The sequence below is a fragment of the Mobula birostris genome, chromosome 2 (genome assembly GCF_030028105.1).
Source record: "Mobula birostris isolate sMobBir1 chromosome 2, sMobBir1.hap1, whole genome shotgun sequence".
NCBI lineage: Eukaryota > Metazoa > Chordata > Chondrichthyes > Myliobatiformes > Myliobatidae > Mobula > Mobula birostris.
Window position 1 is genome coordinate 2,447,779 of NC_092371.1, and position 11,910 is coordinate 2,459,688.

The window sequence follows — 11,910 nt, forward strand, 5'->3', positions numbered from 1 at the left end:
TTTTTTTAAGCCTTCATCCAAAAGCTTGAAATGCTGATTCATTTCAATTGATAATATTTAGCAATCCAAGCAGAATCTTTTTTTTTCCTTTGGGTACAGGAGGTACCTAATGTAGTGGCCACTGAGTGAATTTCTGTAGGTTCATGATCTTCTGTTGTTCTACTTCAAGGTTCAACACGTAAATTCAGAGATGCTCTTCTGTTGGAAAACATAATTATTTGACTTACTGTTGCCTTCCTGTCAGCTTGAACTCACCTGGCCATTCTTCTGACCTCTGGCTGGTTAGATTTTTGCATTAATGAGCAGGTGTACCTAGTAAAGTGGCCACTGAGTGTAACTTTGGTTTGTTTGTTTTTTTTTGCAGGAATATAAACAGAAACTGGCTCAAGTAACACAAGTTCGGAAAGAGCTGAAATCGCATATCCAGAATTTGCCGGACCTATCGTTGCTTCCCAACGTTACTGGTGGTTTAGCACCATTGCCTTCTGCTGGTGACCTTTTCTCCAGCGACTGAACCTCTACCCATTTCTCAGGCGTCAAACCACAATACCTCCACTGTGTGACTTCTTGATGGTGTGGACTTAGAATAAATGATGGAAGTGAATCAGCAAGGCCAAACTTAGGCACAGCATCTGTGTGCAAACTTCATTAGAGCTGTAGTAACCCTAACATAATGGCTTACAACAGATTGAAGCATACAGAGGAAAATAAACACTATTCACCTGCAAGTTCCAAACACAACTTCAGTCCTAGACCAGGGATGGTGGGAACTCTGTAACCAGGATGGCAAGTGACACCTAGTATGAATCAAATGAACAGTGTTAGCTGTGCTCATGAGTCCATTGTACAGAACATGCTGTTCTTCTCAGGCTTTAATATTCAGGAAGCGGGCAAATTGTTGGCAGTAAAGGTGGTGCACTATTGCTGGCTGCTTGTATACATTTCCTGTTGACAGATTAATTGCAACTGAATTTGACATAATAAATATGCATTTCTCCAGGTTGACCAATCAACTTGCCCTTTTTAGCCAAATCATTTTTAAATTTTTACATGTCTCTCCAAGAGTAAGGAAACTTTAACCATGACTGTTACGTAAACTGGAATAAACATTTAGTATGTAGCTGGTCTTTTTGGCTTGTGGTGAAAAGATGTCTTAAAAGCTGTTCCTTCCAGTTTGTGGTAAGAGCACAAACTCTTTCCCAATTTAATCAAACAATGAAAGGAAATCCAAAAAAAAAAAGATTTTTAATGTTGGAAGTGTTGTTTCCAGAATAGAACAAGAATTACTTTGGGGCTTCCAATCTGTCTGACAATACTGCTTTATCTTTAGTGCACTGTGACAGTGTTCAGACATTAAGCAATTTGTCCAGCTGTGTGACTGCTACGTTTGGTTTTATACTGTGGGCTCATAATTCAGCTTTTTCCTCTCTAAGAGCTATGTAGCCTACGGTAAAGTCTGCTCCGTTTATACAGTGGCATGCAAAAGCTTCGGCACACCTGGTCAAAATTTCTGTTACCGTGAATAGCTGAGTAGAAGATTGAACTGATCTCTAAAAGTCATAAAGTTAAAGATGAAACATTCGTTTCAACATTTTAAGCAAGATTAGTGTATTATTTTTGTTTTGTACAATTTTAGAGTGGGGGGGGGAAGGAAAGGAGCACCATGCAAATGTTTTGACACCCCAAGAGATTTGAGCTCTCAGATAACTTTTACCAAGGTCTCAGACCTCAATTAGCTCGTTAGGGCTATGGCTTGTTCACAGTAATTGTTAGGAAAGGCCAGGTGATGCAAATTTCAAAGCTTTATAAATACCCTGACTCCTCAAACCTTGTCCCAACAATCAGCAGCCTTGGGCTTCTCTAAGCAGCTGCAAAGCACTCTGAAAATTAAAATAAATGATGCCCACAAAGCAGGAGAAAGCTATAAGAAGATAGCAAAGCATTTTCAGGTAGCCGTTTCCTCAGTTCGTAATGTAATTAAGAAATGGCAGTTAACAGGAACAGTTGAGGTCTAGAAGACCAAGAAAACTTTCCGAGAGAACTGCTCGTAGGATTGCTAGAAAGGCAAATCAAAACCCCTGTTTGACTACAAAAGACCTTCAGGAAGATTTAGCAGACTCTGGAGTGGTGGTGCACTGTTCTGTGCAGCGACACCTACACAAATATGACCTTCATGGAAGAGTCATCAGAAGAAAATCTTTCCTGCATCCTCACCACAAAATTGAGCGTCAGACGTTTGCAAAGGAACATCTAAACAATCCTGATACTTTTTGGAAACAAGTCCTGTGGACTGATGAAGTTAAAATAGAACTTTTTGGCCACAATGAGCAAAGGTATGTTTGGAGAAAAAAGGGTGCAGAATTTCATGAAAAGAATGTAAGCACGGGGGTGGATCGATCATGCTTTGGGCTTGTGTTGCAGCCAGTGGCACAGGGAACATTTCACTGGTAGAGGGAAGAGTGAATTCAATTAAATACCAGCAAATTCTGGAAGCAAACATCGCACCGTCTGTAAAAAAAAACAAAGCTGAAGATGAAAAGAGGATGGCTTCTACAACAGGATAATGATCCTAAACACACCTCAAAATCCACAATGGACTACCTCAAGAGGCGCAAGGTGAAGGTTTTGCCATGACTCTCACAGTCCGCCGACCTAAACATCTTCGAAAATCTGTGGATAGACCTCAAAAGAGCAGTGTATGCAAGACAGTCTTAAGAATCTCAGAACTAGAAGCCTTTTGCAAGGAAGAATGGGTGAAAATCCCCCAAACAAGAATTGAAAGACTTAGCTGGCTACAGAAAGTGTTTACAAGCTGTGATACTTGCCAAAGGGGGTGTTACTAAGTACTGACCATGCGGGGTGCCCAAACTTTTGCTTCGGGCCCTTTTCCTTTTTTTGTTATCTTGAAACTGTAAAAGATGGAAATAAAACAGTAATCTTGCTTAAAATAGTAAACAAATGTGTCATCTTTAACTTTTATGCCTTTTGGAAATCAGGTCATCTTTTACTCGTTTAGCTATTCACAGTAACAAATTTTGACCAGGGGTGCCCAAACTTTTGCTTGCCACTGTAGCTCTCTGTTGCATAACCATGTGTTAGATGTTCCAGGTATTTGACGGTATGGAACCAAATCAATATTGCCTGAATAGCTTTTCCTTTAAATTAAATCTAGCATTATTTTAAAGATCATCCACCTGAATGAAATCAGTTTAGTTGTGCAAACAAGACTTGTACTGGACTAGCTTTTTGTTGAAAAGAATTCTTATTTCAAGTTTAAACATTTTTGAAGCTGCAGTTTAGAAGTATTGTGACTGAAGTTCAGCCTTTTACAATGTAAAGGTACGAGGTGGTACGCCATTTTTACTTTTCATTAATTTGATTATAAGCATACTTTAGAAAAAAATCAGCTGAGAAGCAAATTAATTGAAACATCATTATCTCACACTGAATGTACAAGTTTTTGAATGAATTCAGTGGGTTAGAAACTTGTGTATTTCAAGACCACCCCCCCCCCCACCCCACCATGGATTTCGCTCCAACAGTTCTGAGAAAAGATTTTAAGCTTTTTTTTAAGAAAAGGTTTCAGCAGCCATTGTAGTACTTTTTTTTTTGGCATGTCCACTTCACATTGGTTTCTTTTTGATGGTAGAGGTTTTTTTTTTAGCATGTTGCACCAGTCAGCCAGCCATTCTTGTCTGGCGTGTGGTGTCAGGATTGGTCTCCTTTTGGATTAACCGATGTGAACGTTCCTGACTCGACCCTGTTTTTTTTTTATGAGGCTGAGTGGCTAGCTCGATGCTCAACCCGGCACGGATGGAAAGCGTGCTCGGGGGTGGCTCGACTTGGATTCGAACTCGGGAGTCTTCGCTCTGGAGTCCGGCGCTGATGCCATTGCGCCACCAGCCGGCCACATGGTAGAGATATTAAGAAGGAAAGTATAGTATTCACTCTTTAGATGAGATTTGAAAAGCAGTTGTTTCTCAGTAAGTGAAGTATTAAAATGCTAATCTTCTGAGTTATCCATGGAAAATGGACGCATTATCATTGGGTTTACATGGTTTGGAAAGATTGATTTAACTGAAATGCCCCGACCCCCTGCAAAAACTCAGTCATAACTAATAGCCCTCTGACCACATGAAATTGGAATCATTAGTATCATAGGCATTTCTAACCAGCCATAGTGGGAAGTGCAGGTCATAGAGTAATCTGAATTAATTTGAGAAAGGAACAAAAGCTTTCTAATTTTATATTTACACTGTGTTTGTGGCATACAATTGGAACTGCCTGTCACAGTGTCACAGAGTAATTCATTCATTTTAAAAGGACTGACTCAAGATTTGACTGACTAGTGTCAGTTGTTAGTTTTCTTTATGATTGATACCTTTCCGTTATCTCTGCAATCTGTACAAGGGTCATCATTGCCTTTTCAAAGTGTTTTCTTCAAAAATTACTAATTTCTATAACTAAAAAAATTACTAGCATTTGAAATGTGTTTCAAGAATTCACATACAAGTTTGCCTGCATCACACATGCATCCCATTATTTGGCACATCTATTAAATATGTACCTGAAAATTTTGCTTGGTTGAGGGTAAGTTCTTTGCAAGGCATTTTTTTTCTTTAGGAAGCTTTGACAAAAGTAGTATTTTCACAATTTATTCTGGGCAAGCTGTCACTTCTGCTTTCACAATTTTTTCCCAAATATGGTACACTTACACGAAGTTTGAGCATCTCGGTGTTTGATCTCCGTGTAAATATATAGTATTTTCAGTGGAATCGCATATTTTTCCTCCAGAAGTGTACTTTGTTGGGATCAACATCTTTTTGGACGGCTATTAGTGAGTGATTTCTGTTTCAAATAATGAGTCATAATGTGGATACAATGGAATACAACACAAATTGTCATGTTATCTTTAACACCCTTCAGAATATGCCTTGTCAAAGCCATGCATAGTTTTCCAAAATGAAGCATTCTGGAATAAAAGATTATTTCTTTATTTTGTGGGAAATTTCTCCACTTTGAAAATGTGCAGAAACTTTTGAATGTATTTTAAGAAACCTTAATAAAACTAGTAATTTTGAATAGAACTCAAATTGCCAGTAAATGTATAATGGGTTCATTTTGAATATATTTAAAAAATGGATAAATCATCATATTTTGAGGCACTAATTAGTCAATACATCTATTCTTAGATTGATTGGAAAAACACATCCAGCCAGACCAGTAAAGGTTGGAAGGTATTCCTCTAGGTATAGTGGGATGCAGACACAATTCATAATGAGTTGTACACATTGGTTGTAAACAAGTAACAACCAATTTGTTTAAATGAAAGTTCCAGCAAGAAAACACACAACTTGAATCAAAAATCTTTGTATACTGTGCAGCCATAACTTTTTAAAGTTTATTATGATTATTTTGCATAACCTGAGCATCAGAAAGCATAAAAGGACTTAATTTGACCAAAACAGAAATGCAACTTTTCTTGCAGATCCCACCTTTCCTACAACACCATATTAAGTAGAAGTTGAGGATCAGACCTTGCAATTCAGCCTTTAGCTTGATTTAACTGATCTGCCTGGGCTTACATATTAAAGGAAAAAGAGACGGAATACTCCAATATGGTCATCTACAAATTTAAACTGCACCCTAGAATGTAACCTAGGATATTGAAATCTTGCATGACAGGAACTCCCTCACTATCTGACCACGAAGTGGGGAGTGTCGGGGCTGGGCAGTGACAGGTAGGAAAGGTGAACGGACAGGTTAGATTTCTGCTTGACGTTTGGGGTCACTCATTGCCAGCCACCAGCTGACAAGTTGCATAATTTGCTGGATGGGCAGGAAAGCGGAGGAGTGGGGGGGAGGGATTGTGGTAAGGTGATGGAGCAGGGCAAGGAAGGGACAGGAGGGTTGGGGTCTTGGGAAGTTGGGAACATGTGGAGGGATAGTTGAAAGGGAGAAGGGGTATCAAGATAGGTGCAGGTGGAATGGAGTGAGAAGAGAAATGGAACAGAAGAAGGGGAGATGGGGTTCAACAAAAATGGGAAGGTTTGGGGAATAGGCTGAGGGGGATGGGCATTTGGGTATCAGATAATGGGCAATGGGAAAGATATCTATCTTGTGTTTATTGATCTTGTTACTTCAGATTATTTTCCAGCAGCCCAATATCGAATCGCTTCTCTTAATTGTTATATAGCTGAAAAAACTTTTGCTATCCTCGTTGACATTAGTGGCTGGATTACTTTGGTTCATCTTTTCTCCCCTTATGGTTTTTCTAGTCGCCTTCTGTTGGTTTTTAAAAGTTTCTCAATCCTCTAACTTCCCACTAACTTTTGCTCTATTATATACCCTCTCTTGTCAGCTACCGTTGCATCATCCTACCTTCAGAATATTTCTTCTTCTTTGGGATATATCTATCCTGCAACTTCTGATTTGCTCCCAGAAACTTCAGCCACCGGTGCTCTGCTGACATCCCTTCTAGTGTCCCCTTCCAATCAACTTTGGCTAACTGCTCTCTCATGCCTTTGTAAATCCCTTTACTCCACTGTAATACTGATGCATCTAACTTTAGCTTCTCCGTCTCAAATGGCAGAGTTCTATCATTCTATAGTCATAGTCATACTTTATTGATCCCCGGGGAAATTGGTTATAAATGAGACTTCAGCCGGGGTGCCCGCCGCTCTGCTCGCTAAACCGGCCGGCATAAGCTCTATCAGCTGGTCCCTGGAAGAAACAATGCGGCCATCCTGCTGCCACGCTAATGAGACGTGTCCGAATGTAACTATTTCCAGCGCTAAAAAAACAAATAAAACTCTCTCCACCAGCATGTTAGAGAGGGTGCAGCTTCAACGTGTTACCGTGAGAAAAAAATACAACAAATAACCTAAGTTAAAAAGTTTAAAAAGTAAGAATCTTGACGGAGCAACTGTAACAGGCTGCATACACGACCGGCGCAAGCGCACTATTATATTATGATCGCTACCTAAAGGTATGCTCCCTAATCAATCTGATTCATTGCCCAAAATTTAGAAGGGTGAGAGGGTACCTCATTGAAACCTCAAATGTTGAAAGACATGGTAGATGTGGAAAGGATTTTTCACACAGTGGGAGAGTGTAGGACAAGAGGGCACAGCCTCAGGATACAGAGTTGCAGAGAAATTTCTTTAGTCAGAGGGTGGTGAATTTGTGGAATTTATTACCAGAGGCAGCTGTGGAGGCCAGCTCATTGGGTATATCTAAGGCAGAGCTGGATAGGTTCTTGTTTGGACATGTCATCAAAAGTTATGGGGAGAAGGCTGGGGACTGGGGCTGAGGAGGAAGGAAAAAAGGTTCCGTCATGATGGAATGGCAGAACAGACTCAGCAAGCCAAATGACCTCATTCTGCTCCCATGACTTATGCTCTCGTGGCCTCATGATCAATCTAAAATAGCTGATTCTTTCGTGGGCACAACCACAAGCTGCTCTAAAAAGCCATCTTGCAGGCATTCGACAAATTCTCTCTTTTGGGTTCCAGCATCAACTTGATTTTCCCAATCTACCTGCAATCTATCGTAATATTGTCCTTGTGACATACATTTTCTACCGCCTATTGTATTTGTAGTTCACATCCTGGCTACTGTTTGGAGGCCTGTATAGAACTCCCATCAGGATCTTTTTTACCCTTGCGGTTTAACTCTACTCTCAAGGATTCCACATTTTCTGATCCTATGTCACCTCTTTCCAAGGATTTGATTTCTACTCTCACCATCAGAGCCACTCCACACCTCTGCCTACCCGCTTGTCCTTGGATGTTAAGCTCCCAACTATAATCCTCTTTTAGCCACAAGTCAGTGATGCCCACAATGTCATAACTGCCAACCTCTAACTGTTCTACAAGGTCATCTACTTTATTCTGTATTCTACATGTATCCGAATATAACATTTTCAATCCTGTATCTGTCACCCTTATCAGTTTTGTTCCCCTTTTATACTGCAACTCATCCCACTGACTGCAATTTTGCCTGTCCTTCCTGACAGTCTCATTGCACACTACCGCAGCTTGCAAACTGATGAGCCTATCCTCAGCATGATTTCTCAGCTTCCCATCCCCCTGCCAAATTAGGATACTGGTTTCCCTCAGGTCAGGTGTAACCTGTCCTTTTTGTACAGTTCATACCTTCCTCAGAAGAGATCTCAATGATCCATAAATCTGAAACTTTGCCCCCCTGCACCAGTTTCTTGGCCACATATCCATCTGCCAAATCCGCCTATTCTTACCCTCACTGGCACATTGTACATGCAGCAATCCAGAAATTGCTACCCTGGAGGTCCTGCTTATCTGCTTTCTACCTAGCTCAATAAATTTTCTCTTCAGGGTCTCCTCGCTTTTCCTACCAATGTCATTGATGCCAATATGTACCATGATTTCTGGTTGCTCACTTTCCCCCTTTAGAATGCTGTGGACCCGATCTGAGATGGCCCTGACCCTGGCTTCCGGGAGGCAACATACTATCTGGGAGTCTCTTTCACATCCCCAGAATCTCCTGTCTGCTCCCTTCACAGTTCAATCTGCTATCACCACTTCACTGCTTTTCTCCCCAACCTTCCATTCTGAGCTACTGAAGTCAGACATTGCCAGAAATCTGATCGCTGCACTTTCCCCCTGGACAACAGCGTCCCAAACGGTATATACCTGTAAGTTTTCAAAAATAAAATGACGTGAGGCATTTTATGTTTAAGAAAAGCAGTAACAACTCATTTATTGTACTCCAAACGCCGACCACAAAAGTGCAGTAACAGTACTTCACGTAATTACGTCATCACTTCAGACTAGCCTCTAAAAAGTGAACCCCAACTCAATAACGGAGGTTGCGAATCACGTACGAAAAGGAAAGGTACGTTGCATCTGAAGTTTCTCCGGTTAGCAGACGACTTCCCTCCACACCTCTCTGATGTAGTGGGGAACCGCGTACGAGGCAAGTTACAGCAGTGGTTTGCCATGCCTTCTGCCGGGTGAGTTTCCAAAGAGATCACCAGCTGGCAACCCAGCACGGATGGAAAGCGTGCAGGGGAGCCAGCTGGATTCGAACTCGGGACCTTTCATCCTGAAGTCTGGCACTGATGCCACACCACCACCAGCCGGGTCTGAATTATGTACATTTCCACTAACTACATTAGCCTACACCCCCGCCCCCAGAATTCACTAAAACCAGCATCATGAGCCGTCTGGCTTGTGTCCTGTGTTCCATGGGTGGAGGACCAGCAGGTGCATCTGGCTCATTCAGAGGTGTGTTCACACACTTATGGTCAAGTTGTGACAGCAGGTGCACGGCAGCAGAATCTTCCAAACTTTGGTGAGTTGGTTTAAGGCGATCTACCAGAGCGCATTCAGATTTACCTCACTTATCTATGATAAAAGTCTTTTCTCTCTGTTCCAAAATGTGGAATAGGCCATCGTTAGGGGGCCTAAGGGGATGTTGGTGTGCATCATGGCGGACAAAAACAAATGAGACAGAATGTAAGTCAACAGGAACCCAAGAGTGCTGTACTCTTGGTAGTGCAGGAACATGGGAGCAAGGAATAGGTGCAAAGGAATTGAATTCACTGAGGAGGGTGGAATGCTGTTGAGAGGCCAATTACATGGTCAGGCATAAAATCACCTGGCACTTGTAACAGCTGCTGTATACCAGCTCAGCCTTGGTGGTCCTTTTTTGGAGCTGATCTGAGCCACAGCCAGACCCATGGGAGATGATCAGGCCAACTCTCAGGGAAACCCTCAGAGCAGCCTTTAGGGAGTGATGAAACCGCTGGCATAAGCTATTGGACTGTGTGATGTAGCCTAATGCAGAGGTTCTGGGCCATCACAGCCCAGAGGTCTGGTATGAATTGGGGACTGGTCATAGGAAATATCAGATGGGTTGCCAAACCGAGCTGATGAATGCCCAAGCCATGTCTGCGGCAGTAATCAATGTCAGAGGGACGACCTCCGACCACCTGGTGGTACTGTTCACCATGTGTGAAACTGCGGAAGGGGGCAAGCCTTGGTCAAACCGCCGCACAGGGACCTTAAGCGGTGCCAATGACACGTGTACAGGGCGGTTAATCTTTGCCCGCTCACACTGACACTCCACTTCTGGCCCGGAGGCGAGAGGTCATGTATGGAGTTAAAATCAGCCCGCCTCTATGGCGTGAAGGCGACTGGTTGAGACATCGCGCAGGAGAGAAACCCCAGTTTCCCCGAACTTAATGTCAGCAAACCACAGGCCTCTGACCGCTGTTCGGTAAGCCTGGGCCTGTGGCTCAGTAGCCTGGTCGGATGCCCTTATGAGTATAGATAGCCTCAACGGGTGGCATGAGAGGCAATCAGCCACGGCATTATTTTTCCCCTTGGTATCTTGTATATCAGTAGTGAATTCGGATAGTTGCCGTTGCTGCCGTATTTTGGCTATCGCCTGTGGTCGACAAACGCTGTGAAATGGCGACCCTCGAGAAGAAAACGAGTATGACGGAGCGAGAAGCTCACGGCCAACCATGCTGTACTTCCTCTCGGGGAGACGGACGTGCTGGCTGAAGAGGGCGGGCGGCTGCCTCACGCCTCGACGGCGCTCACAGCGTAGTGTGAAGCGTCAGCAGTGGCGGCTATGGGTGCGTTAGGGAGCAGGTACGCCAGCAGGGAAGCTTTGGAAAGAGCTCGTCTGTTATGAAATACCCTGATCATGCCCGTCAACCAGTCAAGCATGTGATTAGGGGTATTGCCTTGAAGCGCACTATACAGGGGAAGCTTAATTTAAGCGGCTCACGGAATGAAACGGTGATAGAAATCCGCCGTACTTAAAAAGACTTGTTTTTTATAATAGTGCGGGGAGGTGGGAACTCCATATGAACGACTAACTCTGACGGGAGAGGTTTCGCACCTTTTTCGGAGATGCGATGGCCAAGAAAAATCAATGGTTGACCATCCGAACTGGCGTCCAGAAGCGTAAATAATCAGCCTGTGTTGGTTTAGGCAGTTGAAAAGTGAGCGGAGATGAGATCACGTGCTCGGATTAGGCTGCACTGTCGACAAGTATGTCATCCAGGTAAACAAAAAGAAAATCTAAATCTTTCATCGGCCGTTGGACAGTCTGTGCTGCACTTTCAGCCCAAACGGCATGCAGAAAGTCAGAGAGGCAGAACGGGGTAATCACAGCCATGTCCTGGATGTCCTGAAAGCACGCAGGCCCCTAACTAGATTGACTTTGGGAAAAATTAACTTTCCGACTAAAAGTGCCAAAAGACTTGGATTTGTGGGAGTGGGTAATGACCGGGGGGTGGTGGCCTCGTTAAGGCGTTGGTAATCACCACTTGGAGAGCAACCACCATTGGTCTTAGGGGCGGTGTGGAGGGGCGAACCAACTTTTCTGTTTGGTTGAACCCATATCATTCTGGCCCTACATGTGTGTTGCTTATTGAAGGCGGCCTTCTCACTGGTTCCTGAGTCCCATGGCTCTTAGCCAGAGCTAGCTAATGAGCCAAGTTTGTTACGAGCCCCAGTGAGAGGGTCACATTTTATTTTGTACTATTTAGAGAAACTGTGTCCATACAGACCATTTCAGAACATCAGAATGTCAAGGGGGTACAGATGTAGAATAAAGTGAGAGTTACAGAGAAAGTGTGGTGCAGGCAAATAAGTGGCAAGGTCATTACGAGGTAGATTGTGGGATCCCGTGTCTACGTTTCATTCTAGGGAACCATTGAACTATCTTATAGCAGCGGGATGGTATCTGTCCTTGGGCCTGGTGATACATGCTTTCAGGCTTTTGCCCAATGGGAGAGGGGAGAAGAGAGAATAAAATGCCTCATCCCATGCTGGGAGGAAGAGACAAGATAAGAAATGAGTGGGGGGGGGAGGTGGTTGGTAGGCAAGGGGCAGGTCTAGCCCATATATTATG

The 11,910-nt window shown here is 43.2% G+C and overlaps 1 protein-coding gene across 1 annotated transcript in view; it reads left to right on the forward strand.

Moving 5' to 3' along the window:
- LOC140211242 (regulation of nuclear pre-mRNA domain-containing protein 1B-like) overlaps positions 1–5,087 on the forward strand; it is a 31,998-nt gene extending 26,911 nt beyond the window's left edge. The window contains exon 7 of the mRNA XM_072280891.1: positions 365–5,087. Within this exon, the coding sequence (XP_072136992.1) occupies positions 365–514 (150 nt within the window). The 3' untranslated portion in view covers positions 515–5,087. The remainder of the gene's footprint in view (positions 1–364) is intronic.
- The last annotated feature ends 6,823 nt before the right edge of the window (positions 5,088–11,910 follow it).